Below are 21830 nucleotides of genomic sequence, written 5' to 3'. Positions count from 1 at the left end.
GACGGCAAACGCCTGTTAGCCTTTGCGGTAGCTGAAGTTGACAACATTTGCGTGGACATAGCGTGCCGTAAATCCCGAGCAAAGATCACACAAACAAGCACACGCTAAACACTGGTGCTCGAAACACGCGTCTTCAAATCGTGTTCATTTAAAAAGATAGACATCACTATGTGACCACCAGATTAATACGGTGACCTTTACGCCTGTGCAACAGAGGAAGGAATTAGACAGATTTAGTTGCGCGTTCACTGCAGCCGTACTGATGCGGCTTTAGGAGGTGAAACTCCCGTTAGAACGGGCATCCACGGGCGTCCAGATACCGTAACATAAAATACAAAAAATAACACGCTACGATGGAGACATTTCAGTAGGCGGTGCCTTGCAGCGGAAAGCCACAGCTACAATAAAAAAATCGGAGCATATTCACGGAGTGCATGATGAGTGGGACGAAGCGTTCATTCGTCCGTCCGTTCGCACTCAAGGACGGACGCTCGAAAGAGCTCGCAGACGGACGGACGAAAGCGCCAGTGGGTGGAAGCATGGACGGACAGACAGACGGACGCACGGACGGACTCACCGAACTCTCCATCTGTGACTGCGGCGGAACGCAAGCAACCCTCGCGGAAACCGAAACGGCGGCATTTCCCTTTTTGCGCAAAAGCTCGGCCGACGCACTCTGTCTTCGTCATCTCTATCCTACAAAATACGATGCATAAAGGGTTGTTTGCTTTTGTTGACTCAAACTTGACACACAAAAATAGCCATATTAATTTTTTTTCGTCTTCTGGTAACTTGGTTGAGAATAAGACCAATGACCGGCACATTCAATGAGGTTGGGATAGTTAGTGTGCAAGTGTGTAGTGCAGTTGTGAGTTGCAAGAAATGATATAAAGTATGTTTAACTGGTACTGCATAGATTTATAAGCACACTATAGAATAGGGACGGCATTATGCTCTCCCATAGTAGAGTACGATGTACTCTAAATCGTTAAACACTTTTTCTAAGCACAAATGTAATATTAAGATATATTAGCATGTCTTGAGAAGGCAACTTTTGGTGTGTCTGTGGATGTTGTGTTCTGTCGCAATGTTCTGTTGGATTGTAATTGATGTTCACTGTCTGTGAGAATAAATTTCCCTAAACATAGATGTATATTAAGATATATTAGCATGTCTTGAGAAGAAATAATGTAACACATAAATGTCTTCTGTGTATGTATGATTCTTTCAGAAATAAAATTCTCTTAAACAGGTGTTCTGTGGTATGTCGATGCTGTCCTTTCACTGTAACTGACGCCCATAGTAGAGCAGCTATAGTACTCTAAATCTTTCAGCACTTTTCCTAGCGACACACCAAGCCGTGATAACGGAGGATTGCCGGGGACGGCTTGAGGCCCTCCTATAGGGACCGTGCAGTCGAGTGTTCCAGTGTGACTGCGGCGTCAGAACGCAATACCTAGTGGAGAAAAAACGCGATAATAAGTTGGGGTCAGTCAAAATGGAACGCAATGCCCGCACCTCCCAGCCCGCGTGAGTGGGCGGATTGCAGCAGGGATACACGAGGACGCGTGCACGCGTCTGTTTTCTGCGTGCCCCTAACGGCCAACGTCAGCGAACTTAGGACGGGCTAGTGCCAGCAACGCAGCTCCCTTTGGTCAGCGGACGGTGCCTATGGTGAGAGATAGACTTTATTAATTTCCGGCAGATTGCTGGGATGGGCTCCCACCTAGGGGCCAATGGAGAGACCGTGTCTCCCGGCAGCTTCCTTGGCCTGCTGGATCGCCCAAAGTTGTTTGTCCAGGCCCGAACTGAGCAGCGCAGTCCGCCAACGCGCCCGAAGGTCTTCATTGGAGGCCGCGATCCCAGAATTTCTGACTAATGCTGGACATTCCCAAAGTATATGGTCGAGAGTGGCTCTGGTGGTACAGTACTGGCATAGATTAGAGCTATAGACGTCAGGATATATGTGGTGCATGATGACAGGGTTCGTGTATGTGCGTGTTTGTAGCTGTCGCCACTGAACGGACTGGGCCCGATTTAGCTTGGAGTGAGGCGGAGGGTACTCCCGCCTTTGCAGTCGATAGTGTTGAATTATGTCATTAAATTTAGTGAGCCGATCGTTCCATTCCCACACCGGCGCAGAAAGGTCCGTTTGGGTGGCCGCTTCGTCTGACGTGACTCGGAACGTAAGACCTCTAGCCACGTTGTGCGCCACTTCGTTCGGACTGGCCTCCGCGTTACCTAGTGGTGTGTGGGCAGGGAACCACAAGATGTGTACGTATTTGTCCGCCTTGTGAATTTTGCCTGTATTAAGAATCCGCAATGCCTCGGGGGAGATTCTGCCGCTGGCGTAGTTTCTAACGGCTGTCTGCGAGTCGCTGATTACGCATGAGGCGTTAGTGTGGGCTATGGCCATCGCGATAGCCACTTCCTCTGCCGTTTCTACGTTCCGTGTTATGATTGACGCGCTGCTTTTGCATTGTTGTGTGTGGTCTACGACAGCAGCCACGAAGTGGTGACGCTCCTGGTAGCGTGCTGCGTCGACAAAGACTGCCTCATGGTTGCGCCCAAACATCTTTGACATGGTCCTGGCTCTACTGACACGTCTGCCCTTGTTGTGTTCAGGGTGCATGTTTCTTGGTATGGGTGGTACTGTTAGCATAGCACGGATAGTGCGTGGTATGTCGTGTTTGTCTCCGTGTTGAGTGTGGTAAGTAATACCGAGATTACATAGAATCTGGCGGCCTGGCTTAGTCTTGGCTAAACGCTCGAATTGGGAGATTTGTTGCGCCTCAATAAGTTCCTCAAGGGTATTGTGTAAACCAAGTTGAAGGAGTAGTTCGGTGCTGGTGTTTTGAGGCAAACCTAGCGCTTGTTTGTAAATTTTCCTAATTAGGCAATTGAGTTTTGACTTTTCCGCGGTGAACCATCGGTGGTACGCCGCTGTATAGGTGATGTGAGTTAGAACAAACGCTTGGATCAAACGGATGATGCTGGCCTCTTTCATGCCTTTGTGTTTATTGGTAATGCGCCTAATGAGGCGCATCGTGTTAGACACTCTGGCTTCAATGTTGCGAACTGTCTCTCCGTTGGTACCCTTACTTTCTATGATCAAACCTAGCACTCTGATTTTGTCCACGGTTGGTATGGCGTGACCATCGCTTGTAGTGAGTTTTATATCAGCGTGTGCCTGCGCTTGGGGATGTTGTTTGGGTGGCCGACCTCTAAGTGTAGGGCGATATAGCAGTAGCTGAGATTTCTCCGCCGAGCAGGATAGTCCAGTTCCTTGTAAATACCGTTCGACTGTGTCAATCCCCTCCTGTAATCTCTGTTCGATGGAACCGTCACTGCCGTCGCACACCCAGAGGGTGATGTCGTCGGCGTAAATGGTGTGATGAAGTCCTTGGATGGTTTGAAGTTTTGAAGGAAGACCAATGAGGGTGAGGTTAAACAACATGGGAGATATCACGGAACCCTGCGGGGTGCCCGCACTTCCTGTGGTTATTTCGGACGAACTGAGTGCTCCCACAGTGATCGTGGCCGTTCTGCCCGTAAGAAATGCCCTAATATAGTTGTACGTGCGAAGCCCCAAGTTTAGGGTATTGACCTGATTTAGAATGGTGCTATGCGTGACAGAGTCAAAAGCCTTCTTCAGATCAAGACCAAGTATGCCCTTAGTGGAGCGTCCCGTACTGTCTATGATGTGATGCTTAAGCTGCAACATGGCATCCTGCGTTGAAAGATGCCTGCGGAAGCCAATCATGGTGTGTGGGAAAAAATCATTGTCTTCGAGGTAATTTGTCAGTCTAGCCAGGAAAGCGTGTTCCATCAATTTGCCTATACAAGATGTTAAGGAGATGGGCCTAAGATTGTCAGTATTCAGTGGTTTGCCTGGTTTCGGAATCAGAATCACCTTGGCCGTTTTCCAATGCGGGGGCAAGATTCCGGTCTTCCAGCAGTTATTAATATAGTCTGTGATATGCGTGATCGACTCATCGTCAAAATTGCGTATCATCTTATTCGTGATGTTATCCGGACCTGGTGCAGATTTGGTGTTAAGTTTTTGTAGGGCGGCACGGATATCCGCTTCGGTGAATTCTTCGTCTAGAGTAGTGTTGATCTGGCCCGTATAATCTGGATGCTGCTGAGTAGGAGCCTGAGAGATATATTTGAGTTCTACCTCCCTAAGAAACTCCTCCTCGGTGCCCTTGTAAGCATGTATTAGTTTGTTGATGGTTTGTTGTTGGGCGGTTTTGTTGTCTTCTGGGTCGAGCAGGAACCGTAGAAAATGCCAAGTTTTACTAAGACTTAGTTGCCTGTCCATCGCATCGCAGGTTTCATCCCAGTGTTGCCGGCTTAGCTGTGTTGCATACATCTCTATCTCTGTGTTGAGGAGTGCTATGCGTTTCCTGAGGTTTCTGTTGTGTTTCTGTGTCTTCCACCTCTTTTGGAGCGATTGCTTTGCCTCCCACATGTGGAGGAGCCGGCTATCGATCTCTTCGAGGTGTGCCTCGGGAGGTACGATTCGGGTGGCATTATTAATATCCTGTTTAAGCGTGTGTATCCAGTCCTCTATGTCGCTGATGGGTTGGACCTGGTTCTCACGTGATTTGCGGAACTGGGTCCAGTCTACCAACTTTAGCTCTTTTCCCGTGAATTTACGTGGGCCACCTTGAACATGTACCTCGATGATGTAGTGGTCGCTACCCAGGTCCTCTAGGGTATTTTTCCAGGTGGCTGCTGATGTGTTTCTCGTGAACGTCAGATCAGGCGTTGTGTCTTTACTGGAGCTAGTGCCCGCACGTGTGGGTGTGCTAGGGTTGGTGATGAGAGTTAATCCCTCTTGCTGCGAGTCAAACCAGAGGGCCCTACCTTTAGGAAACACATAAGAGTATCCCCAGGCAGTGTGTGGTGCGTTGAAGTCCCCCGCTATTAAGATGGGATTTTGGCCAGCGATGTTGAGGGCGCGTTTAAAGAGTGTGAGAAATCTGTGCTTTTTTTGTTTAGGGTTGCTGTATATGTTTAGTATAAAAAGACTTTCCTGTGTCTTGCGTTGCGGAACGAGTTCAATAAATATATTGTCTATATTGGTAATTTCCGTGTCGTGTTGCGTGAACGTAAGGTTTCGTCTAACTAGGGTGGTAAGGACAGTCGTCTCCCCGCTGACATGTCCGATCGAGCGGTAGCCTGCCAATTTAGCGAGACAATGTGTCTCCTGCAATAAAATAATATCGGGCTTAACTTTCCCCTTAAGGTATTGGTTAAGATTTGCTTGCTTATTCGCGTAGCTTCTACAATTCCATTGCCAAATTGTGTAGGCGTGATTTCTAGCTATGATGAGATGCAGGGGGTAGGAATGTTGCCGGCTGTATCACACTGAATGCCGACGAGGAAGGTTGCTTTACATTCGCTGTGGGGTCCAGTCCGCTAGGTGGCAGAGGGGTGATTCTAGCCTCCACAGCGATAAGTCGCTGTTGTAGGTGTTCGTTTTGTTGCTGGGTAATTTTAGCTATAGTCTCTACGCGGTCAGTAAGGGCTGAGATCAGTCGGGATGCGTTGCTCATCCACTCATTTAATTCTTTGACTGATTGCTGAACTTCCTTCAGGACTTTATTCTCGGGCGTTACGCGTGCGGGTTTGTATTCATTGGCCTGGGTTTCGGCTCTGCGCTTGGGAGGTGTTGGTGTTGTACCTTCCTCCAATGTTTCACTGGGTGTAACAGCTGAGAGCGGTGGTACTACTGGTGGAGCATGTTTTGTTGTTTTATAGTGGTGTAACTCCTCCTTGAGGGTCCTGTTTTCCTCTCCTAAAGCTGTCATTTTCTGGTTACATTGTGCTAACATCTGCTTTAGCTGTGCTATTTCAGCCTCTAATTTATCAAGTTTGCCTTGAGAAGCGGCCTCCTCAGACCCCGAGCGCGCCCCCTTGACTACGTCTACCCAGCCCACCTTGAAGGTTGCGCCAGGTCCAGGTGTACGGCTCCGAGATGTTGACTGCGACCGGGAGCGGCGCCGGGAGCGGGGCGGGGAGCGGGGCCGGGAGCGGGGCCGGGGGCGAGACCGCGACCGAGACCACGACCGAGATCTCGACCAGGCTTTCTTTCCGGGCTTCCGGGTAGGGCTAGTGTCCCGCTGCTCGAGGCTGTTGTCGACAGGCGTTGGCTTCGTCGGGTAGTCTTCATATCGTTGTTGTTGTCGCTCCCATCGCCGGCGTTTCACCAGGTACGGCGTCTTGTAACGTGCCCTGCACGCCTTCTCGGCCGTCTGGTGGTCGCCGCCGCATAGTTGACAAGTGGGCTGGCATTGGTGATCTTGCGGGGGGTTGGTCGTACCACAGCCACGGCACACGTGGTCTTTCGGGTTTGGGCATACATCTGCGCGGTGCCCCAGGCGACCGCATTGGTAACACGTCTCTATCTGTTTGCGGTAAAGGGAGCACTTCAACATTGCCCCACCGTATCGAACGTATGTTGGCACGCGAAGACCAGCGAACAGTACGATCACCGTCGTTGTGTTGCTGAGGCGTTTTGCAGCGATGGCTGTAGGGTTCTTTGTTGTAATCACATTAGCTGTAATATCTCGGGCAGTATCTTCCAACGGGATATCACGTATCACGCCTTTCGACGCACCGTCTGGTGCTGCTTCATATGCGCTGGTATCGTACGTCTTGTTGCCGACCACAATGCGAGAGATTTTCTGATATCTATCAGCATGCGCCTCGATGGGTGTGCTCACTACGATGATATTTTGCTGGAAATTTGGGCATATTGTGTCCTCATCTTGGGCGTCTCTCGGAATTTCAGCGGCGTGGTAAATGCAAGTCGCCAGTCGGGCGGCTCCATAATCAGCGAGTCGAAGGCCGCCTTTAGGTCGTATGATGATCTTGTAGTCACCTCGGGGCAGTGGAGGCATCCGGCTTAATCTTGTTATTTGACTCAGGCTTTGTTCACGCCGTTTCCTGCTGTTATTCCCTCGTTGAGAATCCGCACCGGGTTCTAGTGATTGCCCGCGGGTCGACTTCTTTGATCCTACGGTGCTCCATCCTGTACTTTCTTCGAATTCTTCACGAGAAATGGGTTCTCCCTCCACAGTGACCTCCATTTCTTCTCAAAAAGTCGGACGCGTCAAACGCGCCGACCGGCGTTTCTTGGTGCCCGCAGAGCTAGGCCGGCCTAGGCAGCAGCGTCTCTGGCAGCTACGCTGCCGGTGGCTTGGCAGGCGTTAGGCCTATCTCTCTCGCTAGCGTGGTTGACAAAAATGCGTCGGTAAAGGTGTCAAAATTCAAGTCCCCACCTGGAGCTTGGTGCCGGGCGATTCCTGATGACAAGCTGAATACGCGGGTACCAAAGTCTTGTGGGCTTCTAGGCGACTTCCGCTGCAAAACATTCGTTGAAACCGGAGCCGACACGACGCGCGTCCACTCGCTCCGACGAGAGCAGCGTCTCCCCGTGCCTATGGTGCCTAAAACATCTTCCAGGCACTGTAAAACCACTCTGCGCTCCAGCAACGCGGGATAGGCCGAGGTTCGTAACTTGAGCCGCGAACGCGGGCTGGCCTTCCACATCCCGCTGGCCTCTGTCTTACTCCGCCAAGGCACCACATTCACCCGTCTACATCGTCGCCTTGCTACAGCGCCCACTGCAACAGTTTTATTAGTCAGTGTTGTTCCGGCCACCAGAGTAGGCGGTTGCGAAATATTGTATAGCACATAGCAGCTGCACGGCTCCGACAACGAGCTGTCGCAAGCTAACACGAAGAGAAAGGCGAAAATAATAATAATAACTTATTCGGCGAATATCCGATACTCACGCGTCCAAGGTTGTTCACTGCTATCGAGAATCCTTAACCATGTCCTCCGAGACTGTACAGCGGCACGCGATATCGGACGCCATATTTTAACTGCATCGTCGACAAATCGTTCTCTCTCGGTGCTAATGTCATCCCGCATTACTTCTCTTCCCCACTCACAGACGGCGCCACCACCTCGCTTTGCCAGTTCTGTTCGGCCGGCACGGTGGATGGACGTGTTTTTCGAGCGCTCCAGATCGACTGCGCAGATAAGTGTTTTTGCATGTTTTGAGCTTGTCTTTATAATTATAAGGCAGCGGTTGAAATCTTCGTAGCACTAATTTTATGGTACGGCTTTTTCGGGGGCCAGTCACCAGGTATTTATTAGTTAGTGCGGGTGTGTGTGTTTGAAATTTTTTTGTTTTTTTTTCTTTTGCCACCTCGTGGTGGAGGTGCGCGTACATTGAACACGCAAATTTTTGTAGTAGAGCTTAGACTTTCTTTCTTTTTTTTCGTAGTGCACGGCTCGAGTTTAGTAATTATCGAGTATGGGGACAATTGGTGTCAGAAAGACATGGTTAAAAAGACTGTAAAGTGTTCAGGATGTGGAGTGGGTTTGAAAGTGGACTCAAGCGTAGAAGCGGATGGAGAAGAGGCTGACGCGAAGTGTAGGCAATGTGAGGTCGAGGAAAAAATGGAGAAAATGATGGTTGCCCAAAGTGAACTGCTGGTGAGAATCGATGAGCTCGAGACTGCGTTGGCGACAGAGCAAGAGAAAACGAGGGCAATGGAAGAAAGACTGAAGTCCACCGAGGAAGCACTAGCGAAGCTGAACAAAGAAGCGGCCTACGGAAAGAACAGTAGAGAACCGGCAACCAGAACGGTGGAGAAGGAAGAACAAGCAAGTTTGGAAAAAACAGGTTTAGCCGGTTCAACTGTCCCAAGGCCCAGCTTCAGCGAGGTAGTGGTGGGGCTGGGAGGGGACAAAGCAGCTGGCGTCACAGGTGCAAGTAGGCCCCAGGTGCAGGACGCTCCAGCTGAAAAGTCACAGCATGTGATAACAGCCGGGGACTCGAATTTAAATCGATGCACCGAAGCCATCAAAGAGAGGGTAAGAGGTGATAAGAGGGTTGCAGTAGGGACGTTCCCAGGACGCAGGCTTGAAGCAGTCATGAGGCAGGCGAGCGCAAAACTCAAAGCTACAGCTGATAGACGAAACCTCGTGATAATTTCAGGCGGTTTAAACGATGTCTTAAATGAAGATACAGCAGGACTGGCAGCCACACTGGCGAAAGGTGTCGATGACATGCACGCCACTTCTCCTAAGGCACAGGTAGTGATATGCACGATACCAGAGGTACCGGTGCGTGATAGCAACCTGCAAAGAGCGGTTGTCAACGCAAACCAAGAGATATGGCGGATGAGTCGAAAGAAAGGCTTTGAGGTGGTGGAAATAAACAGAGAGGTGCAAAAGTGGGGTGGTTTTCAACGAGACAGAATTCACTTCGATGGGCGACTAGGTTAAGAGGTGGGTTGGCGACCTGCAGGACGCACATTAGCTTTTTTTGGGGGCAAGCGAGGCCTTCGGGGTGCAGGATAGCTAGTAACGAGGAAAACAACCAGGGAGACTCTTCGACAGGTGTTATGGACAGATACGATTCCAAAGTGGCACCGATGTCTAAGATAGGTAGAGTCCGGGGCATAAATAGACGTAGCCATGAGCGCCGAGCCCATTCAGACATAGGGTATATTAACATGCAGGGTGGTAGGAACAGGCTGAAGTGGGAAGAGATAGAAGAACAGCTAAGGGAAGAGAGGCCGATGGTATATGGTTTTGTAGAAACACATCTCAGGGACATCGAACAACCTCCGAACAATCCGGACTACGCGTGGGAATATTGTAATAGAACAGAAGGCAGCAGAAAGGGGGGTGGTATTGGGGCATTCATTCATAAAGGTACAGACTGGCAAAGGGTCAAGCAGAAGTGCAAGGAACATTCATGGCTTAAAGGGAAAGTGGCAGGTCAAATGACACTCCTTGGTTTCGTGTACTTGTGGACGGGAGCAAAGGCCAGAGAGGAAAACCAGGCAATGGTAGAGTGTATATCAAAGGACATTCAGGAGTTAGGAAGAGAGTGCGAGATAATTATACTAGGAGACATGAATGCGCACATAGAAGATATAGATGGGTATACCGACCCGACAGGCAAAATGATCATGGATATGTGTGAAAGGCTTCATTTGATCATTTGCAACAGTACCGAGAAGTGTGAAGGGCAAATGACATGGGAGGTAGGAAGGCTGCAGTCGACGATGGATTATGCACTGATGTCACATAGTATGTATGATAAGCTCAGGGGAATGCACATAGATGAAGGTGGCTCCAGAAGTCTGGGTAGTGATCACAAAAGTATCAAGCTAAGTTTTGGAAGAGCAGTGAAAGTGGGAAGGAGACAAGATGAGCAACTACAGGAAAATTTTTTTATTCAGAAAGGTAAATTGAAATAGCCACTAAACAAATTGAGAAAGTAATCACGGAGGATAATAAGACAGTGTGGACATACATGAATCTAATTAGACTCTTTGAGCTAGAGCTTGCTAAGACGCGTAACAAGTCACCCCAAAAAAGAGGCCACCAACCCAAAAGTTGGTGGGATGAGGAAGTTAAGAGAGCCATAGCAAAACGTCAGGAAGCCTCTAGGGAACACAGACATGCTAAGCAGCGGGGTGAACCGACAGATGATGTTGAAAGAAAATGGGAAACCTTTCTAAGCTGTAGAAGGGCTGCATCCCTTCTGATCAATGAAAAGATTAGAAGAAAGGGAGCTCAGTGGCTGGCAGAAGTACATAAAAAAGATAGAAAGGCAGCTGCGAAATTTTGGAACCATCTAAACTCCCTAAGAAATGAGACGAGTCTAGAGCAGAGTTTTATAACAACAGCCCAGGGTGCCAGGCTAGAAGGGGACGAAGCTATTGAATATATAAGAGTAAGGGTGACAGAAAAATTTCAACAAAGAAGTACTTTATGCACCACAATAGACAAGGACGAATCAAGTGGTGCAATGGCTCCATTTTCACAACGAGAGTGGGAAAGGGCTGAGAAAAGGGTTCCTAGTAGTACATCAACAGGCCCAGATGGCATTCCAATTAGGCTGATAAAGACATTAGGTCCGAAGTCTAAGCAGGCTTTGAGAGAGGCAGTGAGCAAAATAATAATCGATGGTGAAGTTCCCGATGGATGGAAACTTAGCAGGATAAGCATGATCTATAAAGGAAAGGGGGACAAAGCTGACATAAACATCTACCATCATATAACAGTGACATCAGTGGTCTACAGGCTGGCGATGCAGATTATAAAGGAAAGACTGCAGGCATGGATAGAAGATGAAGGGGTGCTGGAGGAACTGCAGAATGGGTTTCGGAAACACAGGAGGTTGGAAGACAAGCTGTTCTCACTGACGCAGTGCATCGAAATAGGTGAAAAGGAACATAGGCCCCTGTGGCTAGCATTCTTGGATATCAAGGGAGCGTACGATAGCGTGGTTCAAGAGGAATTGTGGGGAATACTGGACACACTAGGCATGGAACATGTAGTCACTAATCTTTTAAAGGGTATCTATAAAGGTAACAAGGTAGTTATAAAGTGGGAAAAACAGGTATCCAAGCCTGCAGAGTTAACACGGGGGCTTAGGCAGGGTTTCCCCCTGTCACCTTCATTATTCATGATGTACCTACAAGGATTAGAGGCAAAATTAGAGGGAAGTGGCTGGGATTCAACCTCTCTTTAGTCAAACAAGGAAAACTTATTGATCAGGCACTACCAGCATAAATGTACGCAGATGATATAGTGCTAATGGCCAACAACAAGGAAGATTTGCAGAGATTGATGGACATCTGCGGTAATGAGGGAGATAGGTTAGATTTTAGATTCAGTAAGGAAAAATCAGCAGTCATGATTTTCAATGACAACGAAGGTAGTGAGCTTAGGATACAGGACGTCACGCTAGAGATAACAGATAAATACAAATATCTGGGCGTGTGGATAAGCAATGGGACCGAGTACCTGAGGGAACATGAAATATACGTGACGACTAAAGGTAACAGGAATGCAGCAGTGATGAAAAATAGGGCACTGTGGAATTACAATAGGTATGATGTTGTGAGAGGAATAGGGGAAGGGGTCACGGTTCCTGGGCTGACGTTCGGCAATGCGGTCTTGTGCATGAGATCAGAAGTTCAAGCAAGATTAGAAATTAAGCAACGTGGAATAGGTAGGCTTGCTTCAGGAGCTCACGGGATTACACCAAATCAGGGAGTACAAGGTGATGTGGGATGGACATCATTTGAGGGCAGGGAAGCTAGCAGCAAGATAAAATTTGAGAAGCGATTGAGAGAAATGAAGGAGGAGCGTTGGGCTAGGAAGGTTTTCAGCTACCTGTACATGAAGAATGTCGATACAAAATGGATGAAGCGAACCAGGAAGTTGACTGGTAAATACTTAGAAAACAGCAGGCGGCCAAACCAAAAAGAACTAGTGGTTAAGACGAAAGTGAAGGAAACGGAGACTGACATGTGGAGAGTGGGCATGATTAAGAAGTCCGCACTAGAGATCTATCGAACTTTTAAGCAGGAAATTACCAAGGAAAGGATCTATGATAATACTCGGGGTAGTTCTCTACTGTTTGAGGCAAGGACGGGAGTACTGCGAACCAAGACATATCGGGCCAAATACGAAGGGGTAGACACAGTATGCAGTGCGTGTGGAGAGGAAGAAGAAACTGCCGAACACTTGATAATGTTCTGCAAAGGGCTTTTCCCTATAGTTCAGGATGATGGCGCAGAGTTTTTCAAAGCACTGGGGTTTAGGGACCGGGAGGGCAAAATAGACTTTAAGCAAGTAGACTTAACTAGAAGGAGGTTATCTGATTGGTGGCTAAAGTCAAGGCACGAGTGAAAATTAAACTCTTCACTGCAAAGTACGAATCCTCAAACTCACTTTTTAAGGAATAAATAAATATAGTTTTGAGTTCATTAAGTATTACGGCTTGGTGGCGCTAGCCACCGCCCGATCTAAAGGGTACAGCCATATCCATCCATCCATCCATCCATCCATCCATCCATCCATCCAGCCTAAAGCTTCACCAGCATTGTGCGAAAAAGAATGTGTTTGAGATATGAGGCGCCTTTGTAACGGGATGTGTATCTGTATCGGTAGCTTAGTTGGAAAGCACCGGGCGCTTTTTTGTTGCCGGTTAAGGCGTCACAAGTTCGACTACCTGATTTTTTATTGCGCCCCGTCGCGGTGGTACAGTGGCTAAGGTACGCGGCTGCTGACCCGCGGGTCGCGGGGTTGAATCCCGGCTGCGGCAGCAGCATTTCATTAAGATGCTTTAACATGCTCAATTTGAGTGCACGTTAAACAACCCCAGGTGGTCTAAATTTCCGGAGCCCTCCACTACGGCATCTCGCATAATCATATGGTGGTTTCGGAGCATTAAACCTCACATATCAATCATCAATCTCGTATCGGAGGCAGCTCTGCAGCTGCTGCGCCAGTTGTCACTTAATAATAAAGGGCGGTGGTGAGCTTTCGGCTAGGTGGACCCTGCGTACCACGACGTCGCTACAAGCGCCACAGTATGTCGACGGCTCCTACCACTATTTACAAACATGGAAAAGGTTCATAGTATGCCGCCAACATCTAAGCGCGAAGGCCAATGCCTGGAATCGAACTGTTGTCCTCGATCTTGGCAGCGCGACGTCCTATAGCCTGCTAAGCCTCAACTTGAAAGTGTAATGATGATAGTATATAGAGTTACCTATAAGTACACTAGAGGAGAATTTGGAGCTAGTGTCAGTGGGAACTGCAATGCACGGGCGTCAGCGAGCATGGGAATGATGGGTAGTACACAACTTTGCCTAGTCTTCGTACTTACGGCTCCCTTTGGCTTCGCGTGGTTTGAAGCTTTATCACGAGATGACAATCAGCAAAGCTTCATCACGAAATGACAATCAGCAAACACCTCAACCTTTTTGGCTCACCAGTTCCAATTGGGGCCATGAAGTTCGAGCGGTTAATTTTTTTATTCCTAACAAAAGCAAAACGATACAAAAAACAAAGCCGAAAAGTGGGTTTGAAAGCCGTGGGCATGAAGACTTGGCAAATCTGTGTACTATACCTATCATTCCCATATGGCCGCTGATAGGGTGCCTCGATGCGCGCGCCCCCGCGCGGAGAAGCGAGCATAGATCGAGACACTCTAGTCGCTGAATGATCACAGCGCCGGGAAACTAGCGAAGAAAGAGAGCAATGAGAGGAGAGAGGGGGGGAAGGGAGGCGCACCGTGAATGGTTCCGTGGTGGCCACTTGCACTTGCGCCAAGTGCCAGCTGTTGCCCGCCTCTCCGGAGATCTCCCAGATTGGCCGCGGAGGCGTCTCGGCGCCCTCGGCGTGCTGCAGCACCCGAAGAGTTCCGATGCCGTTGCCGAACATGTGCGTGGCGAATCGCATGCACATGGGAAGGTTGGCGCCTGCCGGGGAGTGTACGACATCGGGGGGAGTTCGAGTGGGTACCAGAATGGGCCAACAACAACAACAACAACAACAACAACAACAACAACAACATCATCATCAACAACAACAACAACAACAACAACAACAACAACAACAACAACAACAACAACAACAACAAAAGGACCAAAGAAAGGAATGACTCTTTTGTTTGGATTACTCGCTTGAACGGATAATTTCACTACATTACTGAATTACCTGCAGGTCACAAACGTTTTTATTACATTTCTCCTCGAAGCGAAATATTGGTTACTTTAATTTTGTAAAAGCCTAGCCTGGAACATATGTGCCTTGCTCTTCCATTTTATATCTTATGGCAGCAGGTTAGAAATTAAGGAAGATGCAGACACAATTTTATCACCCTAAATATTCCTTCAAAGTGCTTTTCTTCCCGACAGCGACCGTTGACTGGGTTATATTGCCGCAATATGTTCTATAAGCGAAAATGGTGCTTGCCTCTTATCTCTATGGCTATTTTGTGGGTATGTGTGCGTGTGTTTGAAAGTGCTCTAACAGCACAGTTAGTTTAATGATTGTGAAGTGGTAAATTAATTGTTTGTGTTTATTTGCACGTATGCATCTGTTAGCTACCGATGAGCATCGCTTTCTGACCTTGCTGAACAAGTGTAGCCGGGCCACTTTAACGCTGCGGATGCAAAGCTGGCTTACCTGTCGCCTTCAGGGTCGGGCTGATCAGCCTTGCCCTGTCCAAGGGTCTTCTGGGGAAGGACGAATCGATGAATATGTATCCGCCTGCGTGACATGAAGTGTTGAATACAATACGGCATGTCCAACCATTCACTAAAGCACTATTTTAAGCGCAAAGCATAGGTGCTTTTGCGCACATACGCATGTGTGCGAAATCTCCGCCAAAATGCGTCACAATATATTGGTGGACCCCGGGATAAAACACTTTGCGTGTTAAAAAAAATTGGCCCCGTATCTCCATGTTACACTGCAAATGTCGTCGAAAGACGATAGTCTTGCGTCTGGAGAGAGTGAACAAAACGTTTACTTGATGTTCTGCGCAAGAAAACCGGTGAATGGTATTCTGGAGGCGCTGCGTTAAAGTGCCTCAAGCGTGCAGCGGAGGTGAACGAGCGCATCAAGTCACGCACGTCACACGTGAGACATGAGTGCTATCTGGCAGTTATCTTGGAAAACGTAGCGCGCGCGCCCTGCGCGCCCGTATCCTAGGTGATAGGGTGTAGAACGCAAGGCGACGGGTAGGTGCCACCACCGTGTCGTCTTACCAAAGCGTTGGGAAACTTTTGCTTTTTAGTGCAAGCGTTGCATGGTCAGCACAACGTGATGAACGCTACGGTCCTTATACTTACTTATGTATGCCTTTTTAGTAAAAGACACACATACAGAATATTGACGTGTTGTTATGGTGCCTCAGATATGCACAATAATTGCTTTTTAATTGACAATCGCACAAGTATGAACGCTGAATCTTGAGCAATATTGGTGGGCGCTGCGGATAGCGTCGGCCATTCGGAGTATTGTTTGGCCACTTTGGTGCCGTTTAGGGTACCGTTAAGGGCAGGCAAACAGACAAATGTACAGACAGACAGACAGACAGACAGACAGACAGACAGACAGACAGACAGACAGACAGACAGACAGACAGACAGACAGACAGACAGATCAAGCTTTTTGCGTCGAAGGTCTCCAAGAAACACTATCGTCTTTAAAAACATTGAAGAAAAAGTTTTCCCACTGGGTGTCGAACCTATGACCAGTGTTGTACACGTTATTTCCTCTTAAACACGAACGAATCCTTGTTCCTCGTCCTTGCACAATTTAGGAATGAGCCCTCACACACGAAAGGAATTCGCTACCGTCACATTTGGAAAAATAGAACATGGCGTTACGCTTACGTAACATTTGGCTTTTTAAAGAGAAGTATATTGTCGGATTAAATGAAATAAAGTGAGCAGCCTGAAACTCAATGGAGCTACATATAGTGTATAAATTTCACATCGTCGAGAGCAAGGTGTCAGTAAGTAAAATAAATCTAAAAAAGCCAGCTTTGCCGCAAAGGCAAGAAATGAACGTGATAGCAACAAACTGGAAGATCACACGAAGAATGGCAAGCAGATCGAAACGTACCCCACGTTTCGCACGCTCAAATGACGCACGAAATGCACTCACAGGTACAGATTAACGCGAAAAAGTGTCTCAGTTGTTACTTCGCGGTCTCTGAAGAGCGTGCCCTTTTCGCATATGGAGACTGCGCAACGGGTTCAGTGACCTTTGTGCATCCGGCAACTACAACAGAATCGTTCCACTGGAAGCCCATGGTGTATGATTGTCCCCACCACGAGATAAGGGAGCGCTCGTGGGGCAAAGTACACGTGGGAGATGAGAACGCGCGCCGCCGCGACGTGAAGATTTGGCGACGCTAAGAACTTGTTTCGACCAGGGACCGTAGTGATGCGCGCTCATGGCGTCATCTCGCTGGTAATGCTGAAAAGACGATAGTTTCCCCCGAGATGCCCATCGCCAGCGGTAAGTGGTAGATGTAAATAAATGGCTGCCGTTTGATGATGGAAGACGTGCTCCTTCGTGGCTCAGTGGCTAAAATTCCATTCATGCGCCAATACAATTAACTTTTTTGCATTGGAAACAACGTTGAAAGGGACAATAATGGGCTTTTAATGAGTGCGAATTCAATATTTCAGTGAGTATAAAATAATGTACAACAAGCAGTTTCCCCTCAAAAACCTGCACCTTGTAATCCGAGTAGCTGTCCAGAGAGATCGGTGCGGGACGCAGGGGTGATGAGTCTGATCACGTACGCCGAAACGGTGACTGGGAACGGTGGCGAGATGAACGAGAAGGATAAGGCCCGGCTTGAGACCGTGGAGGGGAGGGCGACCGACGGGAGGTGAATAACGGATCGTAGGCACCGGGTCTTGGGGCAATGTCTCTTTCGTAAGCTGAACAAGCAGGTCGTTTATTCTGCTGACGGCGGTGGCAGAAACGGGATATGTGACCCCTTACTCCACAGTAGAAGCATAGGGGGCGCGGAGGATGCCATGGCCTAGGCGCCTGCGTTGCCATCGCCGCAAAATTGTCACATCCAACCTCCAGAGGCATGGTTGGAACTGGTTCAGGGGCCCATGATACAACTTCTGCGTACGAAGGCGCACGTAAGGGCACAGGAGACGGGTCATGTGTGGCACTTGTCATCGATGCCAGCTCGTTCTTGATTACCTCACGCAGGTTGGCAGGAGGAGTGCGGACGGACGCAATGATTGGGTTGCCCGGAACAATGCTGTGGAGTTCCTCTCTGACAATTGCGCGGATAAGGGCTCGCATTTTATGCTCTCAAGTAAAGCGAGCGTCGCAGAAGGCGTGTGAAAGGCGCATGGAATGAAGCGCACCCAGGCATGTGGTGATGACGTCCCGGACGGTAGTTGGATTCTGGATCACGAGAGCATTGAAGGCCAAAGAGTTGATACCTTTCAGTAGGTGTCGGATGCGATCGGCCTACGTCATGTCATTTTGTGCACGGCGACAGAGAGCCAGAACATCTTCGATGCAGGTCGTATATAATTCGGCGTCCCCCTGGATGCGGGTAGCGAGCTTCTGTTTCGCTACCCCGGAGCATCCTTCAAACGTGCCAAATACCTGACGAAGATGATGTCGCGTGAAGGCCAACTAATTGTAGAATCCGCTCTCGTGGTTAAAGTACCAGGTTTTAGCGACGCCATTGAGGTAAAAAGGAGCGTAGCACGGTTTGTGCTCCTTGTCACAATATATACAAACGCTGGTTCGATCGTAAATGTCCAGCCATTCTTCGACGTCTTCGCCGCGAAGGCAGTAAGATACCGGTGGGTCTCGGTGAGAGGTACTCATGGTGTAGTGAGGCCTATAGTGGCTCAAAAGAAGTGGTTGCAACAGCCGACGCGTTGGGTTCTGCCATTGCTGTTGTTTGAGGGCACAACAGTCGGCCAGACCGGAGCCTCGAAACGTCGGACTAAACTGCTAAAACGTTCATCATGTTATATATATATATATATATATATATATATATATATATATATATATATATATATATATATATATATATATATATATATATGTGTGTGTGTGTGTGTGTGTGTGTGTGTGTGTAAGCCGGTTTCAGCGTAGCTGCGCTTAACCATGATAAAACTCCGTTCCGAATAATTAGCGCCTCATACTAACAGAATCGCATCGCCTTATGTGAATCTATAAGAGAAGGGATAAACGACTGCTGTTAGATATAGCAAGTAAAAAAGAAAGAGAAAGAAATGAATCAAGGAGAGAAATGGTAAGGAGGTCTACCTAGTGCACCCATGGTTCACTACCCAACATTGGCGTCAAGAAAAAAAAAACTAGCTACAGAACGAAGGACGAGCTCTGTACGAACAGAAAAGAGCGCACCGCAGTATTACAAAGCACCACTAATGCCGACATGCTGGAGAATCCCGAACAAAGCCACAATGTCCCTTACGCACTCCTATGGCGCTCTAGGGTGAAAGGCACCTTTTCCACCATTTTCTTTTGCCAGAACCCAATCCTCGCCTAACCATTCTCCAATGCTAAAGCTTTCTCCGATTGTGATGTTAAACCCCATCAATTACTATTCAAGCTTTCTGCATGTGACGCGGTGTTGCGTTGACTCGTGGAGCCGCTGCCAACCTTGGGCCAAGCGACGATGTCCCCTGAAGACGTCGTCATAGGACCTCATGGTGACGTCACCGATTTGTGCGATTTCTTACATCATTGTGGCTTCAAGGAACAGCTACGAAATTGACAGAGCAACACCAACAACGACAAAAAAAAAAGAAAGACGGACAGCTCACCCGTCTTCTACCGCTGTCCTGTCGCTGTTCGCGCTGCTTGTTAGATTACGTACACCCGAGAAACAGAACTATCAACACATTTTTTTCCTCATGCTGGCGTCATTGTTGAACCATGGCCTCCGAGATGTGCCTGCAATCTCGGAGGCAATAGGTTAACATGTGTCTTTTTACGTCATTCATGTTGACGGCAGCGCCACCATTCACTTTTTTTGTTCTCTTTGGTGGGGCACCGAAGGCCTTTGCCGCATCAACGGCGACGGTCAAAATGATTTTTTTTTTTCAGATAATGTTGGTGGTTGGCTGAGAGTGGTGCTTGTCAACAAATAGGTTGGGCAACGGTGGAGCAGTGGTTAAAGTGCTCGGCTGCTGATCCTAAGGTCGCGGGTTCGATGCCGGCCGCGGCATTTAGGTGGATGCGAAACGGTAGAGGCCCGCATACTGTGCGACGTCAATGAACGTTAAAAAACGTTAAAAAAAACGTATATTATCACTGGGAAGTTTTTGAATGGCGCACGCTAAGTTAACGGCCGTTAGGGGCGTCGCGTTTGCGTATAGGCACCGCATGAGCTTTAGAGTATATAGCGTTTGTCCCCCGCGGCGCATAATCTCCTCAATATACCCGCAAAGGGGCTTTGTGGGCCGAACGCTATTCCGGGTTTCCTGCGGGCGGACCACGACTGCTAACGGTAGTTAATGACGCATGCGCAGTGTCAGTGACCGCGACAAAAAGAGTACGCAAAGCTTGGCGTACGCTATTCGAATACTCACTGTTACGTTAACAATTAAGCTAAACGCCGTATCGAGTGTTTAAGCGCACGATAGGTGCTCGTCAAGTGGACACGCATGTTTATAGACCCTTTCACTGTTTACAAGCGCAGACACTTGATGACCACCGGTTTCATCCGCCGATGTGCTTGAAGAGAATTTGTGGGCAAGGAGAGCGTTAGAAAATAGCCCGCTAATTTTCTACACTCTCCTTCCCTCATTTGGCAAAATACATTCAAACAAATGTTCTTTTGAGCGACATAAAACTACAAAAGATCGCATTGAACATTGCACACACTCTTTTTATCTGAAGAGCTGATAAAAGATTTCCTTGCCTTTGAAAAAACGTGAAAACGTCCTTTCAGTTTCGACGTTACGAGCTGGTAATTGAAGTGACCGGAAGTTTGTTTTTTGGGGGGGGGGAAGGGGGGGGGGCACAACGCTTGAAATCTTGAAACCGTCTATAGCTTAAGCCACACAGCTTGATATGGTAGCGAATAAGAACCGTGGACCGACCGGTCATTTCGTCCTTCCCGAATGAGCTGTAGTCCCTGGACGGTCCGGTGAGGAAGCTCTGGCTGCCCCGTCCCTGTTCCCAGTTGAAGTCGTCGTCCGTGTCGGCGTTCTGCCAGCCGCAGTAGCCGCCTTCGAATGTGCAGTGACCTGCACACAAAAGGAGAGGGACACAGACGTCTATAATGATGAACTCGTTTAGACACGGCATTGCGTGAAAGGAAAACCTGTAATCGAGAAAAATTCATCCCTCCTTATGGTATACGTCTTATGAGTAAAAACAACTTATACACACAAGGCGAGAACTAGAATGATTTTGGGATACTTCAAGAATGAATAAAGAAAACTAATGAATGTAAGTAAACAGTCACGTGATAATAAAGTGAACGTACGTGTGCTGTGAGCGTATTGCGAAGGTAACATCTCCTCAATGTTACACGATGCAACCAAGGACGCCGAAGATCGCCCAAATCTGCGACGTCATGATTATGTCATAACTTGACCTTCTATGATGACGTCACCACACCCATGATTACGAAGTTGGAATGCGAAAAAGTAGGCAAGAAACTGGAAAAACTAAGCATAAAATAACGAACTAGGTGCAGAGGCAGTGGAAGTAGCCTAAAAGAGTCATGCGTGTGTGAAACAACTGGCACGCTTTAATTTAAATTGCTTAATGCAAATGCCTTTTAGTGCAAATGTAAATAAGCCCAAAAACCCTTCTGAATAACAAGTTCTGAGATTGTGTTATCTTTAGCAACAATTTCTTGTAGTATGGTGGTAGCTTTGTGCATTGGTGCAGGAATGACAGTCTCTTCACGCGTTTTTTTCAGACTTGTCTTAAAAGGACTACAACTAGCCACCTTGTGAAAAAGAAATGATCATCGCGTGAATGCACTCAAAATCGGTGTTGCTGCAATTGAAACATCAGATAATTCCTGTCTGAATCGTTTGTAGTGCAATGAGGAAGTTAGAGTAGTTAATACTTCCTATCGTCGCAGTCCGTACCTAATATAAAAAAATAACGCGCCCAGGCTGTCGCCTAAACGATCGTCGATGAGTGCGGATAGTCCAGGACGTGGAGCGTTTTTGATTCTGTCGTTGACTTCCACTTAGAGTTTAAATTCATGTTCGGCAATAAATTCCGAACATGAATTCTATCCAAAAGCCATGTACCCAAAAGTACCTTTTTTCATGTAATGCGGCAGCCAAATACAACTTTGGGAGCGGCAAACATGTCTTGACCGCCATGTTTTGACACCGTACAATAGAACGTCAGCGGTTCCTGCTTCAAAACACATTGATAATTTCGTTCAAATTGAGATATTTTTTCTGCGACTACTGGCCTAAAGAAAG

The 21830-nt window shown here is 48.0% G+C and overlaps 1 protein-coding gene across 2 annotated transcripts in view; it reads right to left on the bottom strand.

Annotated features, from left to right (window-relative positions):
* Positions 1-21830, bottom strand: part of LOC119181695 (MAM and LDL-receptor class A domain-containing protein 1) — an 82419-nt gene that overhangs the window by 39415 nt on the left and 21174 nt on the right. For both annotated transcript variants that reach the window (XM_075875654.1, XM_075875653.1), the window contains 3 exons: positions 20478-20624; positions 15028-15111; positions 14131-14318 (listed from right to left, as the gene is read on the bottom strand). In XM_075875654.1, the coding sequence (XP_075731769.1) occupies positions 14131-14318; positions 15028-15111; positions 20478-20624 (419 nt within the window). The remainder of the gene's footprint in view (positions 1-14130; positions 14319-15027; positions 15112-20477; positions 20625-21830) is intronic.

This window comes from Rhipicephalus microplus, chromosome 10, assembly GCF_043290135.1.
Source record: "Rhipicephalus microplus isolate Deutch F79 chromosome 10, USDA_Rmic, whole genome shotgun sequence".
Taxonomy (NCBI): Eukaryota; Metazoa; Arthropoda; class Arachnida; order Ixodida; family Ixodidae; genus Rhipicephalus; species Rhipicephalus microplus.
The sequence above is the reverse complement of the archived record's forward strand: the minus strand, read 5'-3'. Positions and strand labels throughout refer to the sequence as shown.